The sequence below is a fragment of the Balearica regulorum genome, chromosome 21, assembly GCF_011004875.1.
Source record: "Balearica regulorum gibbericeps isolate bBalReg1 chromosome 21, bBalReg1.pri, whole genome shotgun sequence".
Lineage (NCBI taxonomy): Eukaryota > Metazoa > Chordata > Aves > Gruiformes > Gruidae > Balearica > Balearica regulorum.
In genome coordinates this window covers 8,510,879-8,525,316 of record NC_046204.1, presented here as the reverse complement: position 1 = coordinate 8,525,316, position 14,438 = coordinate 8,510,879, and the positions used below count along the sequence as shown (strand labels likewise).

Sequence of the window (14,438 nt, the reverse complement as noted above, 5' to 3'; positions counted from 1 at the left end):
AAGCTGGGATTACGAAGAGGCCCAAGGAACGGCAGCCTCCAGGGGCCTGATGCTTTTCTTGGCTTCCCCGTGGGCTGAGGGGGTGAGCGCCGAGTGCTCTGTCGGAGGCTGAAGTCTGGATTCGGGGCCCCCTTGCCAGTACCCGGTGGAGACAGAGGATGGGGATGGGCTGGGAGCTGGGACTCGGGAAATGAGAGAGGATCCCAGGTGGAGTCACCCGGGGTAAAACCTTAAATGCTACACGCGTGCACGCAAGGACTCTTCCCTCCAGGCCAGGCAAATAATGCTATTATTTGGAGCTTTTTATTTCTGCCAGTTGCCGCGCGGTCTCCTCCTGCATGCTCCATGCTCTCTCCAGGTCCCATGTCAGAACTCTAATTGTCTGCATCAGTGGTTCTTTCCAAGAGGTGTCAGTGGTCTTGATCTCTTCTCTTCTGGCTTGAGCGGCTGCCTGTGTCTAAAGCAGAGGGTGCAACTTCAAGAAACAGGAAGAGAAAGGCAATGCCCAGCCCTCTCAAACAAACCTGCTCTTGCTGCCATTTTCATATTTTAACAGCCTACAACGCTATATGGAGGAGGATGAGGAGAAGGCTGCGTATTCTTCAGGCACACGGGTCCCACGACGCACACAGCAGCACTTTGACGCAGCCTTCTGCAGCTCCCCAGCTTCCCCACAGGAAAGCCGAACCCACCGCACTAACAAAGAGAACTAGATGCCCAAGACAAAACACCTAAAAGGCCATGACCGCAGCCACAAGTGAACGCAACGCCGACTACACATACAAATGGTCCGGGAACTGACCTGCAGACGTGGAGTGAGACCACGCATCTCTCTGTCTGCTTCTTGCGCTCGCTGCTCCCACTGTTTTCCATACAGCGCTGTTGTGGCATGACCCTCCTCAGGAGTCGCCAAGCGATGCGGCAGAAGAGCCACCAGCTCTCGCAGCTCCTGATTTCTGGCTTCGAGCTGCAGAGATATTTCGGACTCCAACTCCAGCTGCGCGGAGAGCTCGCACATCTGTACGCGGGGAAAAAACAATCTGCCTTAGGCTCTGTGGGGCCTACAGCCTCTGCGAAACTCCATCAAATGTATGGACCGTGATCATGGCTGTTATCAATCCTCTGCGTTTGCATTTCAACCCAGGGAAAAGCCCCTTGGATGTCTGAACGTAAGCATGCCTTTTGGGCCCTTGCTGACAAGGCCGCTGCAGCTTCCATCCGTCCCTCCCTTCCAAAACGGCAGCACGGCAAAGGCCCTCGACTCCTTCTACAGCATCAGAAGGCCCCCGTGCCTGTGAAGATGCTCTTTTGCATTTCATGGCATTCCCTGCATTTCCTTTTGCTTCCATCGCACTCCTGTTCTGCCCCATTCCTTCTCATACGCACACCCCTGCGCTAATGCCGGGGGCGGGCAGCGTGGCAGGAGGAGACCAGAGGTTCAAGGCCTTCCTTTTAGAGGGAGGGTGAAGCCTGGCTTACGAGACAAAAAGGCAAACCAAAGGTTACTTTCCTTCCCCCCAAACCACCACTACCAGGGAACTAGACGCCATCTTTGTGCAGAGGCCGAGAGAAGAAAAACCGTGCAAAGAAAGCAGCCCGGCCCAGAGACGTTTGGGAGCGCGTGGCTTGCGATATCGCACCACCATGGCCACGACCTTTGGATGGTGTCGGAAGAGTCTGGAAAGCGCACAGCTGCTTCGTTCTTCCCCACGCAGGTGCTGCCCCCAACCCACCACTGCTTTGCCCCTCAGCCTCCACACAAGCTCCCTGAAGAGCCGGCTGAGTTTTACAGGGCGAGAGGGGAGGAGGCAGGAGCTAAAAGCACCCTCTGGTCTGGACAACAATTGTTAAGGATGTCGAAGCTCGTAACGTCCTCAGACAAATCTCTCCTGCATTTGTTGCCCGACTATTTTCTTCTCTCCCGGCCCTTGAAGGAAAGGAACAGCTTCCTATATGCTAACACGTTGACAGACTCGGTATACCTTGGCCTTAGCCTTGTCCAAGTCCTCTTGCAAGATGGAGTTTTCTTGCTTCAGGTAATCCCGTTGGCGTGTGCAAGCTCTCAGTGAACCTTCTGCTGTCAACAGCTTTCTGAAAGCATCGTCGAGCTCTCCTTCCAGCTGTGCCACTGTTCTCTAGGGCAACAACGTCAGAGGAGTGTGAAGAAAGAGGTAAGAAGCCAAAATCTCTATTTTCACTGTCAGCTACTCGATAGTTCATATACCGAGATCACTTTTCTAAGTGCATCGCAAAGCGGATTGTCCACGGGAAGAAGATGGCATCTGCACAGCTGACGATCTCTGCCATCCTTGGCAAGTGAAGACAACTAAAGAAATGTCATCTCCTAAGGAAGATTCCTCTTTCACAGCACGTTCTTCTCAGAAGATGCTGAGACTGTGCCCTGGCGGGGTCATGCTTGTTTCTTAAGATAATGCCAAAACCGAATCGGATGCCGACGCAAGCGCTGGAGTTGTCCTGCGGCCAACTTTCTCCAGTGATCAGAGGCAAGGCTTCCTATAGCCGACTCTGCGTATCAGCCTTTACGCTCTTCTTCTGCTACGCACACAAAAACCAATGCATGCCTAAGCATTTCTATGTACCTACGTGTCCATAAGCATGCCTCAGGGCTTGCCAGGACCTTCCGCAATTGCCACAAAACCAGGACAAACCAGAACCAAGCTGAGTGATGGACTCCCAGGCACATACCTTGTACCTGGCGACTTTTAGAAGCACCAGATAGCCTTGGGAACTGCTCCCCTTTAAGTCAGTGCTCACCTCCCCTCTTCTCCTACTTTGTCAAAGGCATCACTCACCATTTGTTCCTGGGCGGTCTTGTTCTTCATGTCTTCCAGCTGCTGGCGGAGTAAAAGGTTTTCACTCCGGAGCTGGGCCAGTTCGTTTGCCTGACTCTGGGCCTGATTTAATTCTCTTTCTCTCATTTCTATAGCCAACGTCTTTTCTGACAGAGTTTCTTTCAGGTTATACACTTGGTTTTCCAGCCCGCTCTTCTTTCTTTTGGCTTTCCTCAGCTTCTGACAGAATGAACGGTTTTCCCTCTGGAGCTGGGCTAGTTGTTGCTGCAGCCGTTCCACCTTCTCGACAGCGTGTTTTCTCTCTTGTTCTTTCCTAAAGTGGGGAGCATACTGTTTCTTTGCCTGCCTGTGGGCTTGACTCAATTCTCCTTCTCTCATATGTAAAGCCAATGTCTTTTCCTGGAGAGTCTCTTTCAGTTGGCCCACTTCCTTTTCCAGCATGCTCGCTTTTCTTTCAGCTTGGCTCAGCTGCTGAGACAACTTCTTGTTGGTTTCCATCATGTGAGACACATACGTATGTATACTGAGCCGATGGTCATATTCTCTCAGAAACAATTGTAATAACCGATCGCTTCCAGTGCTCAGGCGGGAAGGGCAGGGATCCAGCCCCTCCGTTGGTATTTGGGCTCTGACGTCTTCTGCCTGGTCAAAGTTAAAGAACGCAAACGGACACAACTTAGGAAACGAGCTCGAAACAGGAGATAGCGGCAGCATTTCATCTAACCAGAAGAGGACTGTCGCCAACGTGACGTCAGATGATCAAAGAGTTTTCAACAACTCTGCATGAGACATTATTCATGGAAAAGTCTGATGTGGCATTAGCGTGCAATATAATCCGATAACAAAGACTCTAAGTTAAAATCTTTGGGTTTACATACCTCTCCACCAAAGCTCTTGATCTCCTCGGTGGCTTCTTCATCTGCTTGCAACTTAGGGAGGGCGGACTCCAAGTATACGGCAAGCTCGTCTATATTAAAACCAGATATTTTTGGAACTAGAGTGAGCGAATACAACTCCTTGATGCCTAGAGCGCTTTCCAAATCGTCATGCTTCCAGACACAATCTTAGCACAAACGCAGGCCGCAAAGCCATGAAATCCTAGCGAGCAACCTATCAAAATGCGGATTCAAAATCCATCTATTTTCCTGCTTGGGAATTCGTTTCCCCCAGTGTACGCGCCTTTTCTGTATGCCAGGGAGATCACTCAAAGTGACCCCAAACGAGCCCAAAAGGAATCAGTCTCTTGAGAATTCTGCTTTCCAGGGACAACGTCTGGCAGTGCATTTTTTGCTGGATCATAAGCAACACCACATCAGCATTTCCAAATTTCCTGTCTCCATGGCAGCCTGCCAAAAGGGCAGGCCACAGGCCTTTTCCCCATCACCTCCTCCACGCTGGGGAGTCCTACCTGTGCTCCACCAAGTGGGTGAAAGCAACGTAACTCCAGCAGCTCCTGCCCCATGGGGAGCGCTGGATGCTGACACCTCTTTTGCTTGGCCTGGAGCAGCTTCTCCCTCGCTTTCCTGCTCCCAGGGGTCCACTGGCCATGCATCAGGACTGTGCCTGGAAAGACAGAAAGCACATCCAGTTGTACACCCTGCTTGTGGCAGTGATAACGGCCCCTTCCTATTCCGCCTTTCCATATTGACCTCCCTTGAGAACGAGCACCCACAGGCACAAAGCTAAGCCCTGGGGGAGGAAAAAAGCCCAGGAGTCTCCCAAAGAGCACCCGCCTGCTGGGGCCCCCTTACCTGTCGTCCCTGTCCTGGCACTTCCTGTCGCGCTGCTTCACCAGTGGCTGCACTGGGGACAAGTCGCTGGTGGCGGCTTCCTGGCGCAGCTCAGTCCAGGCCCTCCGGCTGCAGCTCATTGCCACCACTGCTCCCTGAGGACACGGGCCCCACCCGCGCCCTCCTGCCCCGCAGAAACCAGCCAGATCCGCTTCATGTCCCAGCAGGAATGGACACCACTGCCTCGCCTCACCTCACCTCTCCCCGGGGGAGTGGTGACAGGCAGGAGCTGGCGGGCGCTGCCGGGTGCCGGCCACAAACACAGGAGCTGAGCCCCGAGGAGCGGCAGGGCACGGGCAGGTGCCTACGGGCTGACCAGCACCGGCACCACTGGCACCAGCAGCACCAACTTCACCAACTCCACCAACAGCACTGGCACCACCAGCACCAGCAGTACCAGCACCACCAGCACCGGCACAGCACCAGCAGTACTAGCACCAGCAGTACCCCCGGCACAGCACCAGCAGCACCAGCAGCACCAGCAGGTACTGTGTGTGCAGGGCCTGTGCCAGCGCCCCAGGTCTAGTGAATGTGTACGCTGATGTCATGAATGGCTCCGTGACATCATAAGGCGCTGGTGGCTGGGTGGGGCCAGGGGAAGAGGTCGGGGGGCAGAGGGGCGCGTGCTCAGAACCTCTCTGCCACACACAGGCCATGTGGCCAAGGGAAACAGCCCCAGCGCACTGTGTCCAGGGGCACAGGGGTGCCCAAGGCCACCTCTCTGAGGCTCCCACCTCCCTGCACGCTCTGCGGACCCACTGTTCTCCTCTCCCAGCACCTCCGCAGCGCTCGCCTGCGTGGGAGATGGATGGGCTCGGCCGAGCAGGCTCTCGCCAGCAAGGCTGCCTGGAAGCACAAGAGACGGTGGCTGGACACCCCCATCTGCCTTTTTGTGCTTCCTGGGCTCCCGGCGTGAGTTCTGGGGCACCCTGGACCCCTTGGTGTGCCTCTCCTCGCATCCCTGGAGCCCTGAGTGTCCCTCTGAGGGCACCCCAAGCCCCTGGTGTCCATTCTGGGACGCCCCTACACCTTGGTTTGCTGTCTGGTGTTCCCAGTCCCCCCGAGCGTGCCTTTCGGTGTGCCTGGGACCCCTGCGTGTGCCTCTGGGGTCTCCCCGCACCCCTCAATGTGCCTTCCAGGGTGCACGGCATCTCTGCATGTGCCTTTCGGTGCACCCAAAATCCCTCGGTGTGCCCTTTGGTGCACCCTGGAGCCCTCTGTCTGCCTCAGGCCCCTCAGTGTACATTTTGGGCTGCTCCGAGACCCTTGGTCAGCCTGTCGGGTTCCCCTGCGCTTGTCGATTTGCCTTTTGGTGCTCCCACGACCCGTGCCTGTGCCTGTCGGGGTGCCCCCGTCCCCTTAGGGTGACTGTCGCTCTTCTCCAGTGCAATTGGTGTGCGACTCAGGAGGCCCAGAGGCCCTAAGGATGCCTTTCTGAGCACCCCAGTGCCCCTTGGTCTGCATTTCAGGCCACCCCAACTCCTTGGCCTGCCTTTGGCTGCAGGCTTGGCAGTGGAGCAGGAGAGAAAAGAATCACAGGATGGTTTGGGTTGGAAGGGATGTTTAAAGCTCGTCTAGTCCAAGCCCCCTGCCGTGAGCAGGGACATCCTCAGCTAGATCAGGTCGCTCAGATCCCCACACAACTGGACCTCGAATGTTCCCAGGGATGGGGCATCTACCACCTTGCTGGGCAACCTGTACCAGTGCCTCACCCCCCTCAGCATAAAAGGTTTCTCCGTTATATCTAGTCTAAATCTACCTTTGTTAATATAACAAAAAAGGTAGCTTTTAGTCTAAAAAAATTGTCCTATTGCTACAGGCCCTGCTAAAAAGTTTGTCCCCATCTTTCTTATCAGCCCCCTTTAATTCCCCCCAGCACCTTCTCCAGGCTGAACACCCCCAACTTGCTCAGCCTGTCTTCATAGCAAAGGTGCTCCAGCCCTCTGAGCGTTTTTGTGGCCCTCCGGGCACACTCCAATGCCCTCCAGATTGATTTTTGAGGACTTCTATCCTTCCTGCTCTGAGCACTCAGATTTCTTTGGTTCCCCCTCCTGCAAACTGTGATTCCTAGTCATCCCATGTCCTCCTGAGGATGCACAGATCTCTTCCATTCTCACTCACGTGCACTCAGATCCCTTCTCTCCCCCACAGCTCACACTCTCATCCCTTCTGATCCACCTTGTTTCATTCTCTGGATGTTCAGATCCCCTCCTTTCTTCTCCACACACGCTCCTATTCCATTTCCCTTGTCCCCTCCCTCTCAGCGGGCACGTGGCAGGGACCGGTCGGGGTCAGACGGTACAGAAGGGAACTTTTCTGAGTTTATTCGCAAAGCTTGCAGTTTTTGACTGGACAAGGAATTTGGGTTCAGGGGGAGATAAGCTTCACCCTAGCCCTCCTCCGCTTCACTGAATTGATCTACAAATTCCAGTCTCCAGGTGGATCTGAGATGATGCACACAGACAGCTGCAGTTAGGGAAGTTAAAACAAAAGCTGTTGAATAATTTCACTGAAATATATCCCAGAAATCACCAGGTCAGTCCATTTGGCAATTCTTGCCCTGCAGTCCTTGTCATCCCATGGCAACAGGAGCCCAAAACCTTGCAGTCCAGCTAATATTTTACAAACATATTTCCCCGTTTAGAAGTTCTCGGAGCTGATGCTCTGACTCTCCTCTTGCAGCTGGGAGGCTGTGGTGTCTCCAGGCGAAGCTACATTTAGGTACCCGATCTCAGAAGGTTGAGAGGGGGATAAGCAAAAGGATGAGTCTTGGCTTTCGGCTTCTCCTTCAGGCTTCGTGTCTTGCGTGGCCTTCAGGATGCTCAGAGAGTCTGGCGGTTCTCGCGATGGGAAACTGAAAACAAATTTCCTCTCTTAAGTCATTCTGCAAACTCATCTGACCCTCGGCCACCTGCACGGCCCCAACGCTCCTCCCAACGTCTCTGCGAGGCAGTGCAGGGCCATGGTCAATGCCTTTCGCTTGGACTAAGGCTTCGACGCTCTTCCTCCAGGCAAGTAGCTGATGGCCCTCGTCTACCTCAGAACGTTCTCTGACTTGCAACAGACTATCCGTCACCCTCCATAGCACCCAGAGGCTGCGAGCAAACCCACTGCACTGGGTCTCCAGCAAGCAAAGACCACATCTGCAGAGTCTGTCTGCCTCCCGCTTGCCCGTTTTGGCACAGATCGTGCTGCTCCTGGCTACGCAGGTGGAGAAATAGCTCAGGCTCCCTCCTGCCCCATAGCCTGGGATGTGGGTCACAGCTCCGGGCAGCAGTGGTCCTCTAAGCCTCATAACCTCTGGTGTAAAGACACTCGTCCAAAACCACTGGGCACCAGGCTGATTTCTAAATCCCACAGCGTTCCACAAGAGATTTTGAAAAATTTACTTCTCCATCCCCTTAGTTTCATGGAGTCGTTTTAATACCATTGTCTCTATAATTTGACAAAAAAAAAAAAAAAAGAGACCCTTGGAGGTGAAAACACAGGGTGGAGCAGCCAGAATGCTCAACTTCTCCCTCACCACACGCAGAGAGGCATTCCCTGCCTCCTCCTCTTACCCCACAGTACCTGGTACGGGGAGATGGCAACACCTTACTCTGGCGTTCAGAGAAGTTAACACTCTTCGAGTCCTGGAAGGAGGAACAGAGATTTTCAAAGGAGGACATGCTTGTCAGACCCCGAATTTCAACATACAAACTTGGTATTCAAAGTCACCCCAGTTCTCCCCGTGAACTCCAGCCCCACAGAGGCACCAATCATAGATTTGTCCTTTGGGTCTGAATTTAAACTTAAAAAAAACCAAAAACCAAAAAACCCCTAAACTAGCCCAGGTGAAACAAAGAAATTGTTTGGCTTTCTGGGCTGCAAGCTCATACTGCTGGCTCATGTTGAGCTTCTCCTCCCCCAAAACCTTCTCCCCAGGGCTGCTCTCAATCCATTCTCCACCCAGCCTGTAGTTGTGCCTGGGAGAGCCCCAACCCATGTGCAGGACCTTGCACTTGGCCTTGTTGAATACGATGTTTACCTAGGCCCACCTCTCCAGCCTGTCCAGGTCCCTCTAGATGGCATCCCTTCCCTTCAGCTTGTCCACTGCTCCACACAGCTTGGTGTCATCGGTAAACTTGCTGAGGGTGCACTCAATCCCATTGTCCATGTCACTGACAAAGATGTTAAACAGCGCCGGTCCCAACACCGACTCCTGAGGAACGCCACTCGTCACTGGTCTCCACTTGGACATCGAGCTGTTGACCTCAACTCTTTAGAGTGTGACCATCCAGCCAATTCCTTATCCAGTGAGTGGTCCATCCATTGAATCCATGTCTCTCCAATTTAGAGACAAGGATGTTGTGTGGGACAGTGTCAAATGCTTTGCACAAGTCCAGGTAGATGACGGGCTGTCACTCTTCCCTTGTCCACTAATGCTGTAACCCCATTGTAGAAGGCCACCAAATTTGTCAGGCACGATTTGCCCTTAGCAAAGCCATGTTGGCTGTCACCAATCACCGCATTGTTTTCCATGTGCCTGAGCACACTTTCCAGGAGGATCTGCTCCATGATCTTTCCAGGCTTCCACAGAGGTGAGGCTGACCGGCCTGTAGTTCCCTGGATCTTCCTTTTCTCCCTGTTTAAAAATGGGGGTTCTGTTTCCCCTTTTTCAGTCAGTGGGAACTTCACCGGACTGCCAGGGCTTCTCAGATATGACGGAGAGTGGCTGAGCAACTTCATCCGCCAGTTCCCTCAGGACCCGCGGATGCATCTCATCAGGTCCCATGGACTTGTGCACCTTCAGGTTCCTTAGATATTCTCAAACCTGATCTTCTCCTACAGTGGGCAGGTCTTCATTCTCCCGGTCCCTGCCTTTGCCTTCTGTGACCTGGGCAGCGTGGCTGGAGCCCTTGCTGGTGAAGACTCAGGCAAAAAAGTTGTTGGGCACCTCAGCCTTCTCCATATCCCAGCTAATCAGGTCTCCTGTTTCATTCCAGAGGGAGCCCGCATTTTCCCTCGTCTTCCTTTTATCACTAACATAGCTATAGAAGCTTTTCTTGTTGCTCTTGATGTTCCTGGGCAGATTTAATTCTATCAGGGCTTTTGGTTTCCTAACCTGATCCTTGTCTGCTCAGACATTTCCCTGTATTCCTTCCAGACTACCTGCCCTTGCTTCCAGCCTCTGTAGGCTTCCTTTTTGTGTTTGACTTTGTCCAGGAGCTCCTTGTTCATCCATGCAGGCCTCCAGGCATTTTTGCCTGACTTCCTCTTTGTTGGGATGCATTGCTCCTGAGCTTGGAGGAGGTGATCACAGAATGGCAGTGGTTGGAAGGGACCTCTGGAGATCATCTAGTCCAACCGCCTGCTAAGGCAGGATCACCTAGAGCAGGTTGCATAGGATCGTGTCCAGGTGGGTTTGGAATCTCTCCAGAGAAGGAGACTCCACAGCCTCTCTGGGCAGCCTGTCCCAGTGCTCGGTCACCCGCAGAGGGAAGAAGTTTTTCCTCATGTTGAGATGGAACTTCCCGTGTTCCAGTTTGTGCCCGTTGACCCTTGTCCTGTCACTGGGCACCACTGAAAAGAGTCTGGCCCCATCCTCTAGACACCCACCCTTTAGATATTGGTAAGTGTTGATCGGATCCCCTCTCAGTCTTCTCTTCTCCAGGCTAACCAGCCCCAGCTCTCTCAGCCTTTCCTCATACCAGAGATGCTCCAGGCCCCTCATCATCCTCGCAGCCCTCCGCTGGACTCTCCCCAGTAGTTCCCTTTCTGTCTTGAACTGGGGAGCCCAGAACTGGACACAGAACTCTAGATGTGGCCTCACCGGGGCAGAGTAGAGGGGGAGGAGAACCTCCCTCGACCTGCTGGCCACACTCTTCTTAATGCACCCCAGGACACCATTGGCCTTCTTGGCCATGAGGGCACACTGCTGGTCATGGAGAGCTGCTTGTCCACCAGGACTCCCAGGTCCTTCTCCACAGTGCTACTTCCCAGCAGGTCACCCCCAACCTGTACTGGTGCTTCGGGTTGTTCTTCCCTAGGTGCAGGACTCTACATTTGCCCCTGTTGTATTTCATTTGGTTCCTCCCCACCCAACTCTCCAGACTGTTCAGGTCTCTCTGAATGGCAGCAGTCCTTGAATACTAGCCAGCTTTCTTGGGTCCCTCCAGGGCTTTGTCCCATGGTATTCTACCAAGCAGCTCCCTGAAGAGCCCAAAGTCTGCTCTCCTGAAGTCCAGGGCAGTGAGCTTGCTGTGTGCCCTCCTTGCTGCCCTGAGGATCTTGAACTCCCCTATTCCGTGGTCACTGCAGCTAAGGGTGCCCTTGAGCTTCACATTCCCCACCAGCCCTCCTTGTTGGTGAGAACAAGGTCCAATGTGGCACTTCTCCTCCTTGGCTCCTCTATCACTTGGAGGAGGAAGTTATCATCAATGCATTCCAGGAACCTCCTGGATCACTTGTGCCGTACTGTGTTGTCCCCCCAACAGATATTGGGGTGGTTGAAGCCCCCTGTAAGGTCCAGGGCTTGTGAATGTGAGGCTGCTCCTATCTGTCTATAGAGGCCTCATCTGCTCGGTCTCTCTGGCTGGGTGGCCTCTAGCAGATCTCTGCTATGATGTCCCCTGTCCCTGTGCTCCCTTTAATCCTGACCCTTAAGCTCTCGGTGGCTCCTCACCCATCCCCAGGGGAGCTCCATGCACTCCAGCTGGTCACCGACATAGAGGTGACACCCCCTCCCCTTCTCCCCTGCCTGTCCTTCCATCCCAACACTCCAGTCATAGGAGCCATCCCACCACGTCTCCATGATGCTGATGAGATCACAGCCCTGCCGATGTGTGCGCATCTCTAACCCCTCTTGTTTGTTCCCCGTGCTACGTGCATTTGCATGGAGGCGTTTCAGTTGGGCCCCGATGGAGCTGACTTACTGGCTGGAGTGGCTGGAATTCCTTTGTGCTGCACTTCAGGTGCTCTCCTGCTGACCTGCGATCCTTCTCCCGGCTCTGCGCATCTGTTGCTGGCACTGGCATCAAACTGGTAGGAGTGAGATGGATTGAGGTTCCCCTCATAGTCATAAAATAGCCATAAAACCAGAGAAGTGCTGGGAAGAGACAGGCTCCCAGAGCTGTGGACATCATTAAGTGCCTACCTGCTCTGCAGGGTGGCAATCGTAGACCGGGTGCTCCAAGGGGTCTCCTCTTGGTCAGTTATCTTCTGGAGGAGCCGTCGTCTTTCCTGGAGTAATTTCTCATTCTCAGCAGTGATCTGTGCAATCAGCGCCTTCCCCTGAGCAGTGTTGCAGAAGGAAATAACAACCAGCGGTTAACGCTTCGCTCTTCTCTGTCCTCTGTAAACCTTAGAGCGCTTTAACAAAGGGGTCACCATCAAGCACGTTCACTCCTAGAAGTGATGCGCTATTTGATGTAACATACCTCAAAGAGGCTTTTGAGCCACTTCCCAGCAGGAATCTTTCTGAGGCAAAAAAATGATGAAGCTTAGGCAGTTTCTGAATGGGATTTGAGGACACGAGTTTCCCCCGAGGGCAAATTTGAGCCAGGAATTTCCCTTTGGCTTTTTGATCCTACAAGGATGGGCTGGTCATTCCTGCTCACAGGGCAGGAGCAGCACCTCAGGCAGAGCTCTCCTGTTTAACAGTGCAATCCCGCTGCCTGCCAACCAGCTGTTCCTAAACCTCATTTCCTTTTTTCCTAAACTGCATTTTGTTGTGGGGGAAGAAGGGATGCCCCCACAGACATGCTGTAGCCTGCTCCCCACGTTCCCTTGCGGTAGAAGCCCTTGATGTGTTCTCTCACCTTTTCCACTTGGAGCTTTGACTCGCTGAGCTCATTTTCAAGCTGTTTAATTCTGCCATCCCTTTGTTTCACCTCATGGATAAAAGTCTCCTTGGCCCTGCGCATCTTGTTTTTGTGGCGGAGCTGCATTTCGTTGTATTTCCTGAGGAGACAGAGACACAAACATCAGGTTATGAAATTCTTTTGTGTTCTGGGTCAAGAGCAAGGTAGAAGATGTCCTGTATTTATTCAGGCTCTTCAAAGCCTGAACTGGGAGCCTCAGCCATCTACCCAGCTCCTTTCTGGCTGCACAGCTAAAGGCAGAATGAGACACTGACTCTCCGGACTGTGCTTTTCACTGATCAGTTTGGGGTTTTGTTTGTTACAAAGGTTAAGTGTCAACCAAATTGAGGGAAAGGGACCCAAAGCATTGCCAGAACTGATACCCAGCTTTACAAATCCTTGTGCTCGCCCCTCTCAGCTCTTTATACCAAGCAGGGTTATAAAGTCACCGAAAATTGGAAGGAACGGGGAAAGGGTAAGTTGTTTATTTGGGTGGGGATGTGGGTGGTTAAGGGGAAGTACTTGTGGATGGGGGGAAAAGGCCGAAAAAGAAGAATCCTGAACAGCAAGGGTCAGGTTGCAGAAAGAGCTATTTCAGTGAGCGCTTCTTAGAGCTGCAACACTGGGGTTAAATATTTGTGTCTACTGAGACTTGTGATCGTTGCTCTTCCCCTCAAACTCATCCCATTCAGGCAGTGCTCTTGTTTATCTAGTTGGGATAGAAGGGAAAATAATGTCAGAAAAAAAAAAAAAAAAAGATAAATCTCTACCATGTAAGGGACATTTGCCCATGTTTGCTCAAAACTCAGGACAAAAAGGCTACTGTGCTTTGAATTACATCAAAAGTGCTCTGGGGAGAAACAAGTAGCTCCATGGAGTATCTCTGCCAATGCCAGACCCTAAACAGCAGCACCCACAGCCCTCCCCAGGCACCCATTGTTTTCTGCGCTGCCTTCAGCTGCCAAGGAGAACACGACAGCAGACGTGCGATGCACAACATAATTGCACGCAGGGGCATCAGGTTAAGGCAGATCTCTCAGTGCTAAATGCCTTGAACAGGAGAGCCAAGAAAGGCTACAGAACAGACAAATCCAGTGGCTCTGCCGGCACATAAATGGCAATTCCTGGGCAGGTTTTTTTTGTGTCTACACATCCCCTGCTGCTGCAGTCATTACCTGACATACAGGTCCTTCTGGTTCAGGAGACGGACTCCTTCCTCATAAAGGGCTTTGTTTTCCTCCTTCAGCAGTGAAAGTTGCTCTGAAAGCTTCTGGTTCTCCTTCTGACACTGGAGGTGCTGGAAAACATCTATTTCTTATTTGTGTGTGTGTGTGTCCCCTCAGCTGTAGGGGTCCCTCTGCCTCCTTTTGCTCTGGTCTCCAAAGCTGGGAGTGTGGATTTCTGTCCTGCTGGGGGGGTTGTAGGCTTCAACAGGGCAGAGGGAGGCGATGCATCCTCCCAGCAGCGGACTCTGCCAAAAATTTTCCTGCAAAAAGCTCTGCAAGAAAAGGGAATGGCCTCTTCCCCCCCCTCTCTTCAAGTCCTCCTTCTTTGCCCTCAGAGCTGCATCCCCAGGAAACCTACACGAGATGGGACGGTGCTTTTCCTCCAGCTCCTGTTTAAATCAGTGGGATCTGCAAGGACTCGGCACCTGGCTGGATTTGACCCTATTTCAGCAGTTCCCAGGTACACATTTCACACTGCGAGGGTCCCATTTCCCCCTAGAGCTCAGTGGTCTGCTCTGGAGTCCATCCCTTGGGTGATGGGGACCCATCCATGCTGCAGCTCACCTCGCTCGAGTCAGTTTTCCTTTCATCTTCTAGGACATGCAGAGTCTTGGCCTGCAGCTCCACGTGCATCTTGGCCAGCGACGCCTCCGTCTCCCGCGAATGCCAGAGCTGCTGCCGCAGTTCCTCCACCTGCTGCTCCAGGAGCTTCCTAAAAGCATGTTGGTGTGACAGTGAGACGCTGATGTGGAAGCCAGCCCACAGTGT

At 53.0% G+C, this 14,438-nt stretch overlaps 2 protein-coding genes across 5 annotated transcripts in view; both read right to left on the bottom strand.

Annotated features, from left to right (window-relative positions):
• Positions 1 to 289: 289 nt before the first annotated feature.
• LOC142604774 (uncharacterized) lies at positions 290 to 4,683 on the bottom strand. The gene is made up of 6 exons (XM_075773627.1): positions 4,565 to 4,683; positions 4,222 to 4,376; positions 3,692 to 3,780; positions 2,814 to 3,455; positions 803 to 1,018; positions 290 to 457 (listed from the first exon to the last, which is right to left on the bottom strand). The coding sequence occupies exons 1-6, from the start codon at positions 4,681 to 4,683 to the stop codon at positions 290 to 292; spliced, it is 1,389 nt and encodes a 462-aa protein (XP_075629742.1).
• Positions 4,684 to 6,906: 2,223 nt separating this feature from the next.
• The window catches only part of CCDC30 (coiled-coil domain containing 30), a 37,946-nt gene continuing 30,414 nt past the window's right edge, over positions 6,907 to 14,438 (bottom strand). For 3 of the 4 annotated variants that reach the window (XM_075773393.1, XM_075773396.1, XM_075773394.1), the window contains 7 exons: positions 14,235 to 14,382; positions 13,620 to 13,741; positions 12,403 to 12,544; positions 11,739 to 11,875; positions 11,518 to 11,623; positions 8,174 to 8,235; positions 6,907 to 7,457 (listed from right to left, as the gene is read on the bottom strand). In XM_075773393.1, coding sequence (XP_075629508.1) covers positions 7,244 to 7,457; positions 8,174 to 8,235; positions 11,518 to 11,623; positions 11,739 to 11,875; positions 12,403 to 12,544; positions 13,620 to 13,741; positions 14,235 to 14,382 — 931 coding nt within the window. In that variant the 3' untranslated portion in view covers positions 6,907 to 7,243. The remainder of the gene's footprint in view (positions 7,458 to 8,173; positions 8,236 to 11,517; positions 11,624 to 11,738; positions 11,876 to 12,402; positions 12,545 to 13,619; positions 13,742 to 14,234; positions 14,383 to 14,438) is intronic. The other variant, XM_075773395.1, reaches the window with a different exon arrangement.